General features: G+C 33.7%; 2 protein-coding genes, 2 long non-coding RNA genes and 1 pseudogene across 5 annotated transcripts; 3 read left to right on the top strand and 2 right to left on the bottom strand.

Moving 5' to 3' along the window:
* The first annotated feature begins 845 nt into the window (after positions 1 to 845).
* On the top strand, positions 846 to 3,535 carry LOC107025563 (G-type lectin S-receptor-like serine/threonine-protein kinase SD2-5). Its single transcript, XM_015226344.2, has one exon. It carries the CDS (start codon positions 935 to 937, stop codon positions 3,449 to 3,451), a length of 2,517 nt encoding a protein of 838 aa, XP_015081830.1. The 5' UTR covers positions 846 to 934; the 3' UTR covers positions 3,452 to 3,535.
* Positions 3,536 to 8,194: 4,659 nt separating this feature from the next.
* On the bottom strand, positions 8,195 to 10,632 carry LOC107025275 (annotated as a pseudogene).
* Positions 10,633 to 12,379: 1,747 nt separating this feature from the next.
* LOC114077904 lies at positions 12,380 to 14,103 on the top strand. The gene is made up of 2 exons (XR_003579275.1): positions 12,380 to 12,594; positions 12,917 to 14,103. It is a non-coding gene; the product is annotated as an uncharacterized LOC114077904 (long non-coding RNA).
* A 5,571-nt stretch (positions 14,104 to 19,674) lies between these two features.
* On the top strand, positions 19,675 to 20,055 carry LOC107025273 (11-oxo-beta-amyrin 30-oxidase-like). The gene has a single exon (XM_015226065.1). The coding sequence runs from the start codon at positions 19,675 to 19,677 to the stop codon at positions 20,053 to 20,055; it is 381 nt and encodes a 126-aa protein (XP_015081551.1).
* Positions 20,056 to 20,152: 97 nt separating this feature from the next.
* LOC114077973 lies at positions 20,153 to 21,554 on the bottom strand. Of its 2 annotated transcripts, none has more exons than XR_003579370.1 (2): positions 20,448 to 21,554; positions 20,153 to 20,376 (listed from the first exon to the last, which is right to left on the bottom strand). It is a non-coding gene; the product is annotated as an uncharacterized LOC114077973 (long non-coding RNA). The 2 variants fall into 2 exon arrangements; XR_003579371.1 differs by having other exon boundaries at positions 20,518 to 21,554.
* Positions 21,555 to 22,079: the final 525 nt, after the last annotated feature.

The following is a 22,079-nucleotide window of genomic DNA, read 5'->3' as shown; positions in this document are numbered from 1 at the left end:
TAGTGGGGATCAAACCCCCGACATCTATGAGGTAAATAAGTGTGCTTACCGCTACACTATCTGCCTTTGATGTGTGAAGAACATTCAATTTATTACATATCCAGATATTAAACTATATTTTGCTTATATACTCGATATAATTTTCCGACGAAAGGTGTTCATCTGACCACCCTTACTAGGCTATAGCTCTGCCCCTGAAACCAGGGCAAGGTTTTAACGGGAAGAGCAATCTGACAACAGGTTTTTCCCCTCCCTCGTGAAGTAGCTTTTCGAATTGAGTTAAGCCCATGTGTCCGAGTCAAGTCCATTTTCGTTTGGGCTCCCTATCCGGTTTATTTTTGTTTGGGCTCCCAATCCATACTCCAATTAGTTGTGGAAATGAATGGGGGGTGTTACTAAAAAAAATGTAGTTTCTGCTAATGAGGGTCTCATTTTTTTTCATTTTATTATTTTATAGCAATAAAGAAGCAACCTGGAACCTGTAAGAATAATAAAAGGGAACGCTTATAGTGTCCATTAAAATAATAGGATAAAGGAAGACATTAGTCTGTATCCCACTTTGCTTTAAAATATTTTAAAGTAAATAATTATATCATATTTATCCTTCACGTGTAAAAGGGAATATCCACATCATGATCACTTTATGTTTGTGAAAAGTATCATATGAGTAATGACAATATTTATGAAGTTCTTTATACGAATATACTGTTTGAGCAAAGCTACTGAGTTTGGTATCATCGAACCTGTATCTGTGCTTCTAGCTCCGTCCGTATTGAAAGTAGACAAAACTTTTGTAAAAAAATAATACCACATGGAATGAAAGTATTTTTGTGTGGCCGCTCTCTTGTATTGACCAAAGAGACGCGTTCCCAAAAGAAAGGCATTATTAGAACACCAAAAAAGGATTAGATTTGAAACATTTTGTTAGTAAGAAATGATTGCAGAGCAGAGATTGTGTTTTCCTGTCCTGTTCATCCTTTGTCTCCACTTTTTGTTTGCTTCATCCCAGATTTCATGGTATCTAAATGGCAGTTATTTGAATTCTACTGCTGGACTTTCCACTTCATGGACCAACAGGCCGTTTTCGTTTGATGCAGAATCCACATATGGATTATCTGTCTTCACACCTATCCTATTAAGTGGAAATAATGGAAATAAGTACCACTTTTGTGGCTTCTCCTGCAATGACCAAAGTGACGAATGCCATCTCGGGATCTTCTTTGCATTCCCAGACACCACCTCTACTGAGAGAAAGTTAATGGATCCCCAGTTGGTTTGGTCTGCTAATCGAGATCGTCCAGTGAAAGCCAATGCAACCTTGAAACTAGGACAAGATGGCAACTTGGTCTTGGCAGACTCTGATGGAACTCTTGTTTGGTCCACTAATACTACTGGAAAATCTGTTTCTGGCTTAAACATGACAGAAACGGGGAATCTCGTGCTCTTTGACAAAGCCAATCGCACAGTTTGGCAGTCGTTCGATCATCCTACAGATACTTTGATCCCGGGGCAGAGCTTGGTTTCTGGGAGGAAGCTTGTAGCAAGCGTCTCAGTAACCAATTGGAGTCAAAGTTTGCTTTCTTTAACTATTATCAATGGAAGCTGGGCCACTTACATCGAATCTGATCCACCTCAGTTTTACTATGGTTCTAATGATCTGAAGAGTAGTGTTTATTTCAGTTTTGATGGTCAAACACTTACTGTTCAGCAATACCCTCCTACATCACCAGCTCAATACATGAAGCTTGAGCCTGATGGACATTTACGGGTATACGAATGGGAAGAGAGCGCATTTGATTGGAAAATCATATCTGATCTTTTGATGAATATAAATACAGGGAATTGTGGGTACCCAATGGCGTGTGGAAGATTTGGGATTTGTACAAGTAACGGGCAATGTAGTTGTCCGCCAGAGCAAAATTTCTTCAGGTCATTAGATGAGAGGAAAAAAGATGTTGGATGTTTGGAGTTGACAACCATTTACTGCAACTCTTCGCAGAATCAGAGTTTCGTAGAGCTCAAGAATACCACAAATCTTGCATTTGAGTTCAATCATGAACTGATTTCGAGTCCATTATGGTTTGAGCGGAAAAAGTTGGAAGATTGCAAAGGGGCCTGTCTAAGAAACTGTTCCTGCAAAGCTGTTGTCTTCGGATATGATTCAGATGGGGCTACAAATGGGAGCTGTTTATTACTGAATGAGGTATTTTCTCTCGTAGACACCGAGGACGGAATGGACAAGAGAGTATTTCTTAAGGTGCAGAATTCCTCAAACACACAGAATCAGTCTCAAACCATTTCTGGAGGAAAAAAATCAAGAACTTACGTTGTGATAATAGGATCTAGTCTTGCAGCTTTCTTTGGGATGATTTTAAGTATCACTGCTTGCTTTGTTATCTTCAAAAAGAGGAAACAGGATTCCACAAAGGCCGGGGATTTTATGGATCTCGAACCAAACTTTACGGGAATGCTAACTCGGTTCTCTTACAATGAGCTAAGAATAATAACTGAAGATTTCAGCAGAAAGCTCGGGGAAGGAGGATTTGGCTCAGTATATGAAGGAACACTGAGTAATGGCACCAAAATAGCTGTAAAGCGTCTGGATGGTCTAGGTCATGTGATGGATTCATTCTTAACAGAAGTCAACATAGTCGGTGGGATTCACCACGTCAATCTGGTAAAACTCATTGGATTTTGTGCCGAAAAGACCCAAAGACTTCTGATCTATGAACATATGGTAAATGGATCACTAGATAGATGGATTTATCATAAAGATGAAGAAAATGGGCTTAGATGGCATACAAGGCAAAGGATTATAACAGATATTGCCAAAGGATTAGCTTATCTTCATGACGAATGCAGCCAGAAGATAATTCATTTGGACATCAAACCACAAAATATCCTTCTAGATAAAAACTTCAATGCTAAGATATCTGACTTTGGTCTGTCGAAACTGATCGATAAAGACGAAAGCAAAGTTGTAACTAGGATGAGAGGAACACCAGGGTATTTGGCTCCTGAATGGTTGAGGTCAGTTATCACTGAGAAAGTAGACGTGTATGCATTTGGAATTGTGCTCTTGGAGCTGTTGTGTGGAAGAAAGAATTTGGATCGGTCCCAAGCTGATGAGGATGTCCATTTGCTAAGTGTTTTCGAAAGAAAATCGGAACAACAGCAGCTTATGGATATTGTTGACAAAAACAATGAGGATATGCAGATCCACAAAGAAGCAGTGACAGAAATGATGAGCATTGCTGCGTGGTGTCTACAGGGAGATTTCACCAAGAGACCTTCCATGTCATTAGTGGTTAAGGCATTGGAAGGTTTGGTGTCTGTTGAAACAAACTTGGATTACGATTTCACAAGCCTACCCGAGGTTGAGGATGACAACCGACAGAGGGAAGACACTATCAGTTTAATATTGCCTTCAATTTTATCCGGGCCAAGGTGAAGAACTAGCTTAAGAGGTTGTAAGTTTTTTTTTCCTTTATCAAGTCATTCTTTTGTGAAAATGTATTTCCATGCTTCATCACCAGATCCATCTTTTTCTCGTACATAAATTTGGCTAGGCTAACAGGTAAACTATGACATAATGTAAAAGGTAAACTAAAGTAGCTTTGATAGATAACCAATTAATGTCTCGTGGCAGAGATAGATAGCATTTTCTTTTATAATTTGCATCTTTGTGGTCAATACATCCTCATATGCAGCACATTTTATATTTCTTAAGACTAAGGGGTCTACTTATTCTGTGTTATAAACAGAAAAACTGCAGTAAAACATCTTAGTTTCCATATCACGAAAGCTTCAAAGATGTCTCCATGTGTGGTCGGACCAAAGAAGAACACACTGAGACAATAAGACAATGATAAGAAAAATGAAGAATACTAAGCAGACTGAAAAATAGTTGAATGAGAGCTAGGTGAAAAGAAAAAGGGCTCATAAGCGCAATCCATTCAGCTGTTCAGAATGAAATGGATCATGATACTCAATAAGTTAATTAGACTACATGAAAACTAAGATTTCTCTACTAGACAGTGTGTTCTACTTTTCTAGTTTATGTTTTTGACATAGTATTGATATAAGGATTATGAAAAACACAAAATGGCTTTTCGCAGCAAATAACAAGTGATAACTCAAAGATATGGACATATGGTTGTAACTTATTAGCTATTCAGTCTTGATAATAAATACTACTAAGAATTTACCTAGGTACTGACAACTGTGATGGAAGTGGTAAACTGATACCAACAACAGATTCTCTTTCTTGAGTAGTTCCGGCAACTCTTCTCGTCATTCTCTTTTTTTCTTTCAGTTTAGGAAAAATAACAAATGACTAGTAAAGGAAAAACCCTAGGTTCCATTGCTGCAAAAAGGTCTCGTTCCCGCCGCAGCAAAGCCGATCTACAATCCCAATCGGTCGTATCGCCTGATTCCTCGAGCCAGAAAGTATGCCGAATGTGTCGTATCGGAGCTCTGGTCTTCCTGGATGTTGTGATTGAATCCTTGAGCACCGGGTGAATTTCGCTACTATTTTTATTTTTCTGATATCTCATGTTTTTGAATTTTATATCTTTGTGATTGTTTATAGATGTTTGAATTGGCTAGAAATGCGGAAGAGGCTAACAAGAAGACGAGGATCATTCCAAGACACATTCAGTTGGCTGTAAAGAATGGTGAGGAACTCAGCCAACTGAATATGCCTTGACATGATCCGTGTCTTCTTGTTATCCCTCGCCGCATTTCCAGCCAATTCAAGCACCTACGCACAACCACAAATATGTAAAATTCAGATATTTGAAATATCAAAAAAATAAATAGTAACAAAATTTACCTCAGTTGCAAGGTACTCAAGCACAACAGCAAGGAAGATCAGAGCTTCGGCACCGACACGTTTGACTTACTTTTCGACTTTGAGGAACTGGGCAATATAACCAACTGGAAATTCGAGACCGGCTTTGTTGTTGTGGAAATGAGACTTTTTTTTGTAGAAACGAAACCAAGGAATTTTCCTTTGCATGTCATTTTATTTTTCATCTATTCCGGAAAAAAAAAGTGTTGCTTTTTGATATACTAGTATACGGACACGCCCGTTGTGCGTGTATCCCTTTTCAGTGAGCATAAGTATTTTTAAAAATTGCATCAATATATAATAAATATATTTAAAAATCAATGACATCCAATATCTAAAGTGTAATCTAGAAGATTCTTAATTAGTACTAAATTGATTTTAATTTTAGTTTATGAGTTAAAATTTGATATGAATTTGCCAAAATTTTATAATTTTTATATAGATATTATGTTTTGATTAAAAAACAATTACGTTAATTAAATTCATAGATTACAAACTTAATACACTCATATCATCTATTAAACTCTTGTCCTACCACCACAATCAATATTACATTCCTAAACAAACTTCATTTGATATGACTCATTGCAATTATAATATATTTTTGTTAGAAAAGGAATTCAACATTTTTTTTTATATTTTGTGGAATTGTATTGTTAAAATTGCATTTGAAAAATAAAAAAAATGATAAAAATAATATTATGACATTTGAGTGATGAGTAATATAAATTTTGAATGAGAAAGAGAGGGATAAACTATGTATCAAATAACTAAAATAATCAACTAAAACTAAAGCAAAGAAAGTTAATATAATTTCATGAGTAAAATAACCAAAATATGATATTGTATTCATTCCTTTTTTTCTTAACATGGGTTGTTATCCTTCCTTCTTTCTTTTGGATGAAAACTCCATTAAAAAAATTAAATTCAAACAAAGAAAGTGAAGCTGAATAGGGAATGAATATCACATCACTCAACATATCAAAGCTCATAAATACATTTTTACTTTTATTGGGCTATGCTGGTTGTTATCAAAAAAAATTTCAATACTTAATTAGCTTTATACACAAATAACTCACATGAATTTGTATATGAAAATTCAATAAATTTGACCTACTATTGACAAAATATAATAATAATAAAATATTAAAAAAAAAAACTCAGAGAAAGAAAAAGGGCTCATAAGCGCAATCCATTCAGCTGTTCAGAATGAAATGGATCATGATACTCAATAAGTTAATTAGACTACATGAAAACTAAGATTTCTCTACTAGACAGTGTGTTCTACTTTTCTAGTTTATGTTTTTGACATAGTATTGATATAAGGATTATGAAAAACACAAAATGGCTTTTCGCAGCAAATAACAAGTGATAACTCAAAGATATGGACATATGGTTGTAACTTATTAGCTATTCAGTCTTGATAATAAATACTACTAAGAATTTACCTAGGTACTGACAACTGTGATGGAAGTGGTAAACTGATACCAACAACAGATTCTCTTTCTTGAGTAGTTCCGGCAACTCTTCTCGTCATTCTCTTTTTTTCTTTCAGTTTAGGAAAAATAACAAATGACTAGTAAAGGAAAAACCCTAGGTTCCATTGCTGCAAAAAGGTCTCGTTCCCGCCGCAGCAAAGCCGATCTACAATCCCAATCGGTCGTATCGCCTGATTCCTCGAGCCAGAAAGTATGCCGAATGTGTCGTATCGGAGCTCTGGTCTTCCTGGATGTTGTGATTGAATCCTTGAGCACCGGGTGAATTTCGCTACTATTTTTATTTTTCTGATATCTCATGTTTTTGAATTTTATATCTTTGTGATTGTTTATAGATGTTTGAATTGGCTAGAAATGCGGAAGAGGCTAACAAGAAGACGAGGATCATTCCAAGACACATTCAGTTGGCTGTAAAGAATGGTGAGGAACTCAGCCAACTGAATATGCCTTGACATGATCCGTGTCTTCTTGTTATCCCTCGCCGCATTTCCAGCCAATTCAAGCACCTACGCACAACCACAAATATGTAAAATTCAGATATTTGAAATATCAAAAAAATAAATAGTAACAAAATTTACCTCAGTTGCAAGGTACTCAAGCACAACAGCAAGGAAGATCAGAGCTTCGGCACCGACACGTTTGACTTACTTTTCGACTTTGAGGAACTGGGCAATATAACCAACTGGAAATTCGAGACCGGCTTTGTTGTTGTGGAAATGAGACTTTTTTTTGTAGAAACGAAACCAAGGAATTTTCCTTTGCATGTCATTTTATTTTTCATCTATTCCGGAAAAAAAAAGTGTTGCTTTTTGATATACTAGTATACGGACACGCCCGTTGTGCGTGTATCCCTTTTCAGTGAGCATAAGTATTTTTAAAAATTGCATCAATATATAATAAATATATTTAAAAATCAATGACATCCAATATCTAAAGTGTAATCTAGAAGATTCTTAATTAGTACTAAATTGATTTTAATTTTAGTTTATGAGTTAAAATTTGATATGAATTTGCCAAAATTTTATAATTTTTATATAGATATTATGTTTTGATTAAAAAACAATTACGTTAATTAAATTCATAGATTACAAACTTAATACACTCATATCATCTATTAAACTCTTGTCCTACCACCACAATCAATATTACATTCCTAAACAAACTTCATTTGATATGACTCATTGCAATTATAATATATTTTTGTTAGAAAAGGAATTCAACATTTTTTTTTATATTTTGTGGAATTGTATTGTTAAAATTGCATTTGAAAAATAAAAAAAATGATAAAAATAATATTATGACATTTGAGTGATGAGTAATATAAATTTTGAATGAGAAAGAGAGGGATAAACTATGTATCAAATAACTAAAATAATCAACTAAAACTAAAGCAAAGAAAGTTAATATAATTTCATGAGTAAAATAACCAAAATATGATATTGTATTCATTCCTTTTTTTCTTAACATGGGTTGTTATCCTTCCTTCTTTCTTTTGGATGAAAACTCCATTAAAAAAATTAAATTCAAACAAAGAAAGTGAAGCTGAATAGGGAATGAATATCACATCACTCAACATATCAAAGCTCATAAATACATTTTTACTTTTATTGGGCTATGCTGGTTGTTATCAAAAAAAATTTCAATACTTAATTAGCTTTATACACAAATAACTCACATGAATTTGTATATGAAAATTCAATAAATTTGACCTACTATTGACAAAATATAATAATAATAAAATATTAAAAAAAAAAACTCAGAGAAAGAAAAAGGGCTCATAAGCGCAATCCATTCAGCTGTTCAGAATGAAATGGATCATGATACTCAATAAGTTAATTAGACTACATGAAAACTAAGATTTCTCTACTAGACAGTGTGTTCTACTTTTCTAGATTATGTTTCTGAAATAGTATTGATATAATAAGGATTATGAAAAACACAAAATGGCTTTTCGCAGCAAAAAACAAGTGATAACTCAAAGGTATGGGATATGGTTGTAACTTATTAGCTATTCAGTCTTGATAATAAATACTACTAAGAATTTACCTAGGTCCTGACAACTGTGATGGAAGTGGTAAACTGATACCAACAACAGATTCTCTTTCTTGATTAGTTCCGGCAACTCTTCTCGTCATTGTTGGAAATGTGAAGCTGTAATCCAAGTCGGTTTCAGCAGCGACTAAACCTTGCAACACCTTAACTACCAACGACATGGAAGGCCTCTTAGTATAATCACTTTGTAAACACCAGGCTGCAATCTTCATTTCCACAGCCTCTTTTCTATGTAGCTGCATGTCTTCACTCTTCTTGTCCACCATTTCCAAGAGTTGTCTCTCCACTGCCTTTCTCATGAACAAACTAAGCAAATGCATATCATCCTCATCTTGATGACGATCCAAATTCTTCCAAACACAGATGATTTCCAAGATCACAACCCCAAAGCTATTAACATCCACTTTCTCTGTAATGACCTCATTTAGCCATTCAGGTGCTAAATAGCCTGATGTTCCTCTCATTGTTCTAGCTATCTTACTTTCATCTTTACCCACAAGCTTTGATAACCCAAAATCTGATACTTTTGCATTGAGATTGTGATCAAGAAGAATGTTCTGAGGTTTAATATCCAAATGAATAATTTTGTTGTTGCAGTCTTCATGTAGGTAAGCTAGGCCCTTGGCGATGTCTGATATGATTTTTTTCCTCATATCCCATGTGAGAGATTTTTCCCATGTTCCGTGAAAAATCCACCTATCTAAAGAGCCATTGGCCATGTATTCATAAGCCAAAAGCCTGTGTGATTTCTCAGCACAAAATCCAATAAGTTTTACCAGATAAACATGCTGAATGCTACCTATTGTTGCTACCTCAGCTAAGAATGATTTCTTCACATTACCAAACCTTGCAGACGCTTCACCGCTCTTTTGGTGCCATCACTCATTGTTCCTTCAAATACAGCACCAAAATCCCCCTTCCCCAAGTTTCTCATTGAAATTTTCTGTCATCACAGTGAGTTCCTCATAGGAAAATCTAGTACGCATTCCGGGTATTTGATCAAGGAACTCCTCCTCATCTTCCTCGATCCCTTTTCTCCTTCTGAAAATATAGGCAAAGCAAGTTAAAACCATGAGAAGCAAACCAAATGAAGCTCCGATGGTGGATCCTACAATCGCTGGGACACGCTTTGATTTCTTCTCTGAAGAGACAAGTGATGGAGAGACTTGTAAAGTTGAAAGAGCTCTGCACCTTGATGAAAAGAGTGGTCTTATTGGGTGCTCCATAATCGTATGTGAGCGAAAACACATCATTCAACAATGCGCAGTGACCCATTGTGTTATTAGGACTACTAAATCGAAATTGAGCTGCTTTGCAAGCACAATTGCTTAAGAAAGACGTTTTGCAATTCTCCAAATCTGTTCTGTTGGTACCATATTGCAAATAGAGTGGAATATAAGCTATGTACTTAAGCCCCATCAATATAGGATATTCGGAATGTTCACAAGAGATAGGTGTAATAAGCACACACCGGCTGCCTGTAATTTATTTGCTGGAGAAAGTTAGTCTGATCAACCGCGGTTTGAGGACAAGTAAACTGCCCGTTTGCACAAACAGAGTAATTCCCACACACGGTTGGATACCCGCACTCACCAATGTAGTCTGTCAATAGATCAGCCTCCTCTAACCAAGATCCTTTCCAGTGATACACCCTTAAATGCCCGTCATCTCCAAACCTCATGAATCTAGTATTTGAAAATGCTAAATTTAGGATTAATGTCCCTCTGAAAATAATTATTTTCGAATCAAAGACTAATCCAGGAAACGGGGAACTATTATCCCCACCGAGTCTTGACACATAGAGTTGACGTGGATTTGACTCAATGTATGCTAAAAACCCAAATAGTTGAACTTCAAATGTGAACAAACCTTCACTCCAATTTGTTGCTGATACACTTGATCTCAGCTTTTGTCCAGCATTTGTCATTTGTCCCGGAACCAAAGTGTCTGTCGGATGATCAAACGACTGCCAAATGATATCGTTACTTTTGTCATAAAGAAAGTCAATTTGAATCCCGCGACAACCTTTCCTCTTGTGCTTGTGATTGTACTCCAAATCAAAGTTCCATCTGAGTCCATCAAGAATAAGCCTCCATCTTGCCTAAGTTGCATTAGTTCTAACTGGATTATTCCGATTTGCTGACCATACTAATCTCGTGTAATTTAGATAAGAATCATTGTTACTGATCTTTGGGAATAAAAGAACGCCAAAAACACAAGCTGTAATCATATAAGAAACCAGAAACAAACTGAGTCTCGTTCCCTTCTCTCGATAGTATGGGTGTCAGTGTGGCTATTGATCCAGGAAATGGAGGAATTGGTGATAAATGTTTCAGGAGGCTGACAACTAATCAGATACTGTGAAGAAATGAAGAGGAAACTGGCCATGAAAAGAGTGGCAGTACTATAATTAAGCACCATTGTACTATTTTTATCAGTATCAATCTTAAATTTCATCCTTTTATTCGAGTAGTTTTTTCTTCCGAAAATTGTGGTTTCAATTTCTCAGAATTCCATTGGTTTCCATTTCTCAATTTGCAGCCACAACTAAATTCACACCATCACTTTTTCTTTTTCTTTTTCTTGTCCTGTTGTTAGTGTAGAGTTAAAGGAAGAAAAGTATAACAAAATTACATTTCTGTGTATTTTACAAATTTATAACTTCTTCTTCAGCATCATAATACTGAAAAGGGAAAATTACGCGGCTAAGCAAATTTATACTACTTAATTATTCATCACAGCTATAGTTTGTTATAATTATCACTCACGATTAACATTATATATTAATTACCTGGTCAGACTTCGAGTTTTTGTATAATTAGTCACATTTGTATATGTATAATTCGCCAACAAATACATATGTATCATGTATAATTATCTAATCGATATACATATACAATTCACCTCTCTCCCATGTAGCTACGAATTGTATGGAGAATAATTAGGCTATTTTTGAGTAGTTATATGTGAAAGTTCTCCTAAATAAAACTAATAATTGAAATTTTTTTTTTCAAAAAAATCATTTATAAAAAAATATTAAGTAATAATTTGCATTTGAATAGTGCAAGAAAAATATTCTCCAAATAAATGCATATAAAATTTATTTAGATTTAGGCCTCCGATTGATATCTCATTTTAGGACTCTAATTACGTTGAGCCACCCTGTTATACCGATAACCATTCCAACAGAACCCACTGAGGTGGAACCAGACTTTCAAAAAGGAGGCAATACATTCAGCTGATCAAAATAATACCCCATAACAAAACTAACATTTTTATAGTGACTGAAATAGTATTAATATAATAAGAAATTATATATGAAAAACACAAAATGGTCAAGAAGAATAATCTGAGATTTAATATCCAAATGAATAGTTCTTTTATTTGGCAACAAATTAATCATAATCCTTTTTTTTTTCAATAAAATCATCAGAATCCTTGAAAGCAATTAAATGTGTCAGCATCATTATTCACCATTGATTTTTTCTTTCATCCAGCGGCGCATAAGTTTAATCCTCGTGTTGTCTCTCATTGGCTAGGTTATAACTCAAGTGGGCTATAAATATCTCCACCGTTGATTTTCTCTTTGATCCAACGGCGTATAAGTTAAATCCCCTCGATTGTCTCTCATTGGTTGGGTTATAACTCATGTGGGTTAAAAATATCTCCACCGTTGATTTTCTCTTTCATCCAACGGCGTATAAGTTCAATCCTCGTGATTGTCTCTCATTGGCTGGGTTGTAACTCTTGTGGACTACAAATATCTTCACCGTTGATTTTTTCTTTTATCCAACAGTGTATAAGTTCGATCCTCGTAATTGTCTCTCATTGGCTGGGTTATAACTCCCGTGGGCTATAAATATCAAAGTCGAATTGCCTTAGGAACTCACATACACACAACAATTCACTTTTCTCTCGTTTTCATAGATCAAAAAGCAAAACTTCTTTTTTCTCTTTTTTTTTTCAGTAGNCATTCTCTTTTTTTCTTTCAGTTTAGGAAAAATAACAAATGACTAGTAAAGGAAAAACCCTAGGTTCCATTGCTGCAAAAAGGTCTCGTTCCCGCCGCAGCAAAGCCGATCTACAATCCCAATCGGTCGTATCGCCTGATTCCTCGAGCCAGAAAGTATGCCGAATGTGTCGTATCGGAGCTCTGGTCTTCCTGGATGTTGTGATTGAATCCTTGAGCACCGGGTGAATTTCGCTACTATTTTTATTTTTCTGATATCTCATGTTTTTGAATTTTATATCTTTGTGATTGTTTATAGATGTTTGAATTGGCTAGAAATGCGGAAGAGGCTAACAAGAAGACGAGGATCATTCCAAGACACATTCAGTTGGCTGTAAAGAATGGTGAGGAACTCAGCCAACTGAATATGCCTTGATATGATCCGTGTCTTCTTGTTATCCCTCGCCGCATTTCCAGCCAATTCAAGCACCTACGCACAACCACAAATATGTAAAATTCAGATATTTGAAATATCAAAAAAATAAATAGTAACGATATTTACCTCAGTTGCAAGGTACTCAAGCACAACAGCAAGGAAGATCAGAGCTTTGGCACCGACACGTTTGACTTACTTTTCGACTTTGAGGAACTGGGCAATATAACCAACTGGGAATTCGAGACCGGCTTTGTTGTTGTGGAAATGCGACTTTTTTTTGTAGAAACGAAACCAAGGAATTTTCCTTTGCCTGTCATTTTATTTTTCATCTACTCCGAAAAAAAAAGTTTTGCTTTTTGATCTATAAAAACGAGAGGAAGATGAGTTGTTGTGTGGATGTGAATTCCTATGGCAATCCCACTTTGATATGTTAATAACTCGAGTTATAAATGAGAAGAAAATCATGAGGACTGAACTTATACTCCATTGGATGAAAGAGCGAAGGAACAGTGGATAGCAATGCTAACACATTGTGGATAGCAATGCTAACACATTTAATCGCTTTAAGCATTATGATGAGTTTGCTACCCAGAAAAAAAAAAGAAATATGATTAATTAGTTGCCCAAGAAAAAAAGGATTTATGAGGAGTTTATAGCGAAAAAGAAGGGGATTATTATAACTTTTTTTTTGTTGGCAACAAACTCATCATAATCTTTTTTTTTTTTTGGAAATAAATTAATCATATATAATCTTTTCTTTTTGCAACAAAATCATCATAATCCTTCAAAATAGTTAAATGTGTCAGCATTGTTATCCACCGTTCATTTGCTCTATCATCCAACGATGTACGAGTTCAATCCTCGCGATTGTCTTCTCATTGGTTGGGTCTATAAAATATCAAAGGCGGATTCCCTTAGGAGCTCAGAAATACACAACAATTCACGTCTCTCTCATTTCCATCAATCAAAAAGTAAAACTTCTCTTTGTAACTCCCACATACGGTTGGATACCCGCAGTCTCCAATGGTGTTCGTCAATAGATATCATCCCTTGTCCAAGATGATCCTTCCCAGTGATATGAACTAAGATCAGAACGTTCAACTAAGAAGAGAAAGATATGAAAGGTGAATTGTGTATTTTTGAGAAGAGAACTTTGTAACGGAAGAGAACTTTCAATTTAGATTGAATACAAATGAAAATAGTCATCCCTATTTATACTTGTGTATCGATGATTCTAGAATTATTCTAGATACATTATCAAGAAAGATCTAGTTAATTTCTTATTTTCTAAATATCTAACAAATTCTAGATTATTCTATTCTTGACTATAAATATCTAATTATATATCTAGAACATCTACACATTTCTTAGATGCTACACTAGACTATTCTAGACTTTTCTAAATAAATCTCGAAGAACCATTGGACTATTTTCAGCTATTATACAATTAAAATGCAATTATCTCGAAGAACAAAAAGATTTGCTATGCATAATACCTTTAATTTTTTATTAGTATTTGTCTTAATATTTTATCGTTCTATAGTTGGGCCAAATATGCCCTTCAGTAATTTAAGGGCATGTTTGAACCAATTGAGTGATAAAGGGGTATAACTAATATCTGTACAATTCATTATTACTAATTTTCGTATTACAATCTCATTTTACTAATGTTTATATATATTGATAATCCTATATCAAGTTAAATATATGTCCAACCATAAATTTAATTTCGAATATTATATATGTATATATGTATGTGTAATTCTCTTTGCCGGCCTTTATAATTTGTTTTTCTTCTTTTTCCTTGCCAGCCTGTTATATTATTAGAATTTCTCGACTATTGGTCCATTTGTCTAGAAATGGTACAATCAGTAGCGGATTCAAGATTTTAAAATGTGGCAACGAGGATTCGAACTTGGTTAGCTTGGAAAATTAGAGCCTCTCTACCACTCGGTCAAGGGTCACATTTATATTAGTGGGGTCAAAAGTTAATGAACAACCCACTTGACCCACGATAGGTCAGCCCCTGCTTACAACTATCTGCTAGAGATAATGAGACTGTTTCTAAAAAATCATCTACTTAAATACCATTTTAGTTAGCTATAAAGGAACAAGTTATATTTTTGCAAAAATTTCAAATCAATAGTAAATAAAAACATAATAATAATTAAATTGCATGCTAACCTCTTCTAATTAATTTCCTTTAAAAAAAATTAAAATTTCGAGAATAAGGTTCATTGTCTAAGCATTTGGACTGGCAAGAATGTGCTAGACAAGAGATTTTACAAGTTTTTTGTGGCAAAAAAACAGACTTGGATGATTTATCGCGATTAAAAATTACAAGTTTTCTTATGTTATATTTTGGTGTCAAATTAAGCCCATAATCATATAATTCGCCCAACTCACCTAGACTTGGGCAGGTTGGACTTCATCTACATTCCATTTGTGAGGGTGGCTTAGTTGGTTGAGCCGCTCTAAATAACCCCCCTCCAAAAGAACTAATAAAATAAAAAATTAGTTCATACAAATTAACCTATAAGAAAACTTATGTGTGTGTGGGAGGGGGGGGGGATAAAATTCACAAATAGACACTAATCAGACATGTAATTGAAAAATTGTTATTGAGAAATGGTCAATTAGCGCTATTTCTTCCGAGTTAGGTTGGTTGTGTTATGATACATAGACAAATTCACCTTAACCACTCAAATATTGGACGGGTTATAGTACATTTAATTTACTATAACCCGTCCAATATAAGTAACTCAATTCGCTTATTTGACATGGTCTTTTTTTGTCACAGGTCAATATGATTATTCTTGAGACTCTTAGACTATATCCACCAGGAGTTATGTTTGTAAGAGTCCTTGGAGAAACAACAAAATTGGAAAATATAACTTTACCTTGTGGAGTTCAAGTCAATATACCTACACTTTTCGTTCATCGTGACCAAGAAATATGGGGAAATAACGCCAATGAATTCAACCCAGAAAGATTTAGTGAAGGTGTTGCAAGTTCAACAAACGGAAAATTTGGTTTTTTCCCATTTGGATTTGGTCCTCGGGTATGCATTGGACAAAACTTTGCTATGTTAGAAGCTAAAGTCGCGCTTGCCATGTTCTTACAACATTTTACATTTGAAATTTCTCAGTCTTATGTCCATGCTCCTTATCTTGTGGTTACACTCCAAGCTCAGTATGGAGCACAAGTAATATAACGTAAAGTTGTAAAGTCTGAGTAACTTTAACTTGCTTGAAATCGAGACATAGTAATAGTTAATAGCATTCACATGGTGAATTCTTCAACATTGACGATGAGACAAATCTAGTTAAGAATTTTTTTAACATCGATCGTTCAACTTACACAAATTACATATGTACTTATTGATGATGTAGACTTACTATCGAACAAAAGTAAAGACCAAAGATGCAAAATACTTCTAACTTAATAATGCTATCTTACAATTTATGCAATATAAGAGGAGCACCATATTGGGGTTGAATAGTTATTACAGACTGCAGAGAGTGTGTATAAGAAGGAGATAGTTCAAAGGAGATATTTCCAGCCAATTCAAGCACCTACGCACAACCAAAAATACATAAAATTTAGATATTTGAAATATCAAAAAATAAATAGTAACGAAATTTACCTCAGTTGCAAGGTACTCAAGCACAACAGCAAGGAAGATCAGAGCTTCGGCACCGACACGTTTGACTTACTTTTCGACTTTGAGGAACTGGGCAATATAACCAACTGGGAATTCGAGACCGGCTTTGTTGTTGTGGAAATGCGACTTTTTTTTGTAGAAACGAAACCAAGGAATTTTCCTTTGCCTGTCATTTTATTTTTCATCTACTCCGAAAAAAAAAGTTTTGCTTTTTGATCTATAAAAACGAGAGGAAGATGAGTTGTTGTGTGGATGTGAATTCCTATGGCAATCCCACTTTGATATGTTAATAACTCGAGTTATAAATGAGAAGAAAATCATGAGGACTGAACTTATACTCCATTGGATGAAAGAGCGAAGGAACATTGGATAGCAATGCTAACACATTTAATCGCTTTAAGCATTATGATGAGTTTGTTACCCAGAAAAAAAAAAGAAATATGATTAATTAGTTGCCCAAGAAAAAAGGATTTATGAGGAGTTTATAGCCAAAAAGAAGGGGATTATGATAACTTTTTTGTTGGCAACAAACTCATCATAATCTCTTTTTTTTTTGGAAATAAATTAATCATATATAATCTTTTTTCTTTTTGCAACAAAATCATCATAATCCATCAAAATAGTTAAATGTGTCAGCATTGTTATCCACCGTTCATTTGCTCTATCATCCAACGACGTACGAGTTCAATCCTCGCAATTGTCTTCTCATTGGTTGGGTCTATAAAATATCAAAGTCGGATTCCCTTAGGAGCTCAAAAATACACAACAATTCACGTCTCTCTCGTATCCATCAATCAAAAAGTAAAACTTCTCTTTGTAACTCCCACATACGGTTGGATACCCGCAGTCTCCAATGGTGTTCGTCAGTCGATATCATCCATTGTCCAAGATGATCCTTCCCAGTGATATGAACTAAGATCAGAACGTTCAACTAAGAAGAGAAAGATATGAAAGGCGAATTGTGTATTTTTGAGAAGAGAACTTTGTAACGGAAGAGAACTTTCAATTTAGATTGAATACAAATGAAAATAGTCATCCCTATTTATACTTGTGTATCGATGATTCTAGAATTATTCTAGATACATTATCAAGAAAGATCTAGATAATTTCTTATTTTCTAAATATCTAACAAATTCTAGATTATTCTATACTTGACTATAAATATCTAATTATATATCTAGAACATCTACACATTTCTTAGATGCTACACTAGTCTAAAACGTTACTGTAAAATACATTTATATTAGTTTTGTAAAATTTTAGAAAAACTTATCATTTTGGTGAATTGCTTTAGATAATGACTTAGTTTAGTCAAAACCTCTAACTTTTACTTTAATTTTTTTAGACAAATAAGCCAAATATTTTTTTTAAAAATCTCATGTTATTAGTTTCGTTTATTATGAATTATTATTTGTAATTATTAAATAGTTAAACACTAATTATTTCAGGTAAAATTTCCTTTACATGGTTTGGACCTAGACCAGTTGTGTTAATGAATGATGCTGAAATGGTGAAGGATATTTCTCAAAACCTTACATTTTTGTAAAGCCAGATAATTATCACATAATTAAGCTACTAATCAAAGGATTAGCAACATCTAATAAGGATGAATGGTCAAGACATCGCAAAATTATCAATCTTGCTTTTCACCTTGAAAAGCTCAAGGTTAGTTAATTTATACACCATCAATCTGCCTTAATTTATGTGTCTTAGTTTGACTGGTTACCGTAGTTAAAAATAAAAATAGATATTTTTTTTAATTTTATGATATTAAATTAAAGACGCGTGTAGTCTTTTAAATCGTGTGATATTAAACTTGAAGTTTGTATGACTCAGTCAAATGGGACTCAAAGAAAAGCAGCAAAGCCCACAGAAAGTTTTTTTATCAATTCCATTTTCTAACTAAGAAAAGCAGTCTACTCATGTACTCTAGCTTCGCTAATGAGATAAGGTAGTTGGCTTACTTGCTTGTTAGAGGAAAGGTAAAGATATTTTCAAAAAATCATAAATTCAAAAATGTATAATAATAGAATAATAGTTAAATTATATTTTTTATATTGATATTTAGTTAAAAGAGATTTCTATAAAAAAAAATAAGAAAAATAAACATAATATATCATAAATAACAAAAGAAAGTATCCTTTTAGTTTTTTTTTAGCCATAATAGTTTTATGAGAAAATTACTTTAACCTGAGTGATTTTAATGATACATTACAAATATAAATGACTTTCGTAGACAATTTGTTAATAATCGGAGTGACTATACATACAGGTTATTCATTCAGTATTGTGTGATTATTTCATCTAAAAATATAAATTGCTACGAAAAATAAATCTTGTTTATTTTGTTCATAGATTATGGTATCAATATTTTACTCATGTTGTTGTGACATGGTGAGCAAATGGATCATATGAGTTGGATTTATGGCCAAATCTTGAAATTTTAACTTCAAATGCACTTTCAAAAGCTGCATTTGGATCAAATTATGAAGAAGGTAAAAAAATATTTGATCTTCAAATGGAACTCAGTGAGCTAGTTATGAAATCATTTCCTCTTCCAGGAGCAAGTTAAATTTACCACTACATAACATATAATTACGAGGTTAAATTCACGTATAGTCGTTGAACATTATTTACTGTAACAGTAAAAATTATAAATAAAAAAAAATCACAATATGAAGTAACTTAACTTTATATATACTACTGTAACAATAAAAATAGTTAAAGAAGTTCAGTGACTATACATGAAATTAGTCGTCCTCCTATATGTATATTGATAAGTTTATTTTTAACTTTAATTACTATAGTCTTTTGCCAACGAAAACAAATCGAAGGGTGAAGGAGATTGTTAAAGAAGTGAGAAGTTCAATGGTATTATTACTAAAAGGTTAAAGGCGATGGAACGAGAAAATGCTGGAATTAGTTATGATGATTTACTTGGAGTATTGTAAGAATCGAATTAGAGGCAAATTAAAGAAAGTGTAAACAAGAATTTGGGGATGAGTATGGAGGAAGTCATTCAAGAATGTGAGTTTTTTTATTTTGCTGGGCATTAGTTTTATTGCCTAAGCATTTGGACTGGCAAGAATGTGCTAGACAAGAGATTTTACAAGTTTTTGGTGGAAAAAAACCAGACTTTGATGATTTATCGCGATTAAAAATTACAAGTTTTCTTATGTTATATTTTGGTGTCAAATTAAGCCTATAATCATATAACCAGGAGTTATGTTTGCAAGAGTCCTTGGAGAAACAACAAAATTGGGAAATATAACTTTACCTTGTGGAGTTCAAGTCAATATACCTACACTTTTCGTTCATCGTGACCAAGAAATATGGGGAAATAACGCCAATGAATTCAACCCAGAAAGATTTAGTGAAGGTGTTGCAAGTTCAACAGACGGAAAATTTGGTTATTTCCCATTTGGATTTGGTCCTCGAGTATGCATTGGACAAAACTTTGCTATGTTAGAAGCTAAAGTCGCGCTTGCCATGTTCTTACAACATTTTACATTTGAAATTTCTCCGTCTTATGTCCATGCTCCTTATCTTGTGGTTACACTCCAAGCTGAGTATGGAGCACAAGTAATATTACGTAAAGTTGCTTGAAATCGAGACATTGTAATAGTTAATAGGATTCACATGGTGAATTCTTCAACATTGACGATGAGACAAATCTAGTTAAGAATTTTTTTAACATCGATCATTCAACTTACACAAATTACATATGTACTTATTGATGATGTGGACTTACTATCGAACAAAAGTAAAGACCAAAGATGCAAAATACTTCAACTTAATAATGCTAGCTTACAATTTATGCAATATAAGAGGAGCACCATATTGGGGTTGAATAGTTATTACAGACTGCGGAGCGTGTGTATAAGAAGGAGATAGTTCAAAGGAGATATTTCCAGCCAATTCAAGCACCTACGAACAACCACAAATATGTAAAATTCAGATATTTGAAATATCAAAAAATAAATAGTAACGAAATTTACCTCAGTTGCGAGGTACTCAAGCACAACAGCAAGGAAGATCAGAGCTTCGGCACCGACACGTTTGACTTACTTTTCGACTTTGAGGAACTGGGCAATATAACCAACTGGGAATTCGAGACCGGCTTTGTTGTTGTGGAAATTAGACTTTTTTTTGTAGAAACGAAACCAAGGAATTTTCCTTTGCCTGTCATTTTATTTTTCATCTATTCCGGAAAAAAAAAGTTTTGCTTTTTGATCTATAAAAACGAGAGGAAGATGAGTTGTTGTGTAGATGTGAGTTCCTATGGCAATCCCACTTTGATATGTTAATAACTCGAGTTATAAATGAGAAGAAAATCATGAGGACTGAACTTATACTCCATTGAATGAAAGAGCGAAGGAACATTGGATAGCAATGCTAACACATTTAATCGCTTTAAGCATTATGATGAGTTCGTTACCCAGAAAAGAAAAGAAATATGATTAATTAGTTGCCCAAGAAAAAAGGATTTATGAGGAGTTTATAGCCAAAAAGAAGGGGATTATGATAACTTTTTTGCTGGCAACAAACTCATCATAATCTTTTTTTTTTTGGAAATAAATTAATCATATATAATCTTTTTTCTTTTGCAACAAAATCATCATAATCCATCAAAATAGTTAAATGTGTCAGCATTGTTATCCACCGTTCATTTGCTCTATCATCCAACGACGTACGAGTTCAATCCTCGCAATTGTCTTCTCATTGGTTGGGTCTATAAAATATCAAAGTCAGATTCCCTTAGGAGTTCAAAAACACACAACAATTCACGTCTCTCTCGTTTCCATCAATCAAAAAGTAAAACTTCTCTTTGTAACTCCACATACGGTTGGATACCCGCAGTCTCCAATGGTGTTCGTCAGTCGATATCATCCATTGTCCAAGATGATCCTTCCCAGTGATATGAACTAAGATCAGAACGTTCAACTAAGAAGAGAAAGATATGAAAGGCGAATTGTGTATTTTTGAGAAGAGAACTTTGTAACGGAAGAGAACTTTCAATTTAGATTGAATACAAATGAAAATAGTCATCCCTATTTATACTTGTGTATCGATGATTCTAGAATTATTCTAGATACATTATCAAGAAAGATCTAGATAACCTCTTATTTTCTAAATATCTAACAAATTCTAGATTATTCTATGCTTGACTATAAATATCTAATTATATATCTAGAACATCTACACATTTCTTAGATGCTACACTAGACTATTCTAGACTTTTCTAAATAAATCTCGAAGAACCATTGGACTATTTTCAGCAATTATACAATTAAAATGCAATTATCTCGAATAACAAAAAGATTTGTTATGCATAATACCTTTAATTTTTTATTAGTATTTGTCTTAATATTTTATCGTTCTATAGTTGGTCCAAATAGCCCTTCAGTAATTTAAGGGCATGTTTGAACCAATTGAGTGATAAAGGGGTATAACTAATATCTGTACAATTCATTATTACTAATTTTCGTATTACAATCTCATATTTACTAATGTTTATATATATTGATAATCCTATATCAAGTTAAATACATGTCCAACCATAAATTTAATTCCGAATATTATATATATATACATATATATATATATATATATATATATATATATATATA

This window comes from Solanum pennellii, chromosome 7 (genome assembly GCF_001406875.1).
Source record: "Solanum pennellii chromosome 7, SPENNV200".
Taxonomy (NCBI): Eukaryota; Viridiplantae; Streptophyta; class Magnoliopsida; order Solanales; family Solanaceae; genus Solanum; species Solanum pennellii.
This window is presented reverse-complemented; position numbering and strand designations above follow the sequence as displayed.

Coding starts and splice junctions, on each gene's coding strand:
- LOC107025563 (XM_015226344.2), top strand. CDS start 935: ATGATTGCAGAGCAGAGATTGTGTTTTCCTGTCCTGTTCATCCTTTGT.
- LOC107025273 (XM_015226065.1), top strand. CDS start 19,675: ATGTTTGCAAGAGTCCTTGGAGAAACAACAAAATTGGGAAATATAACT.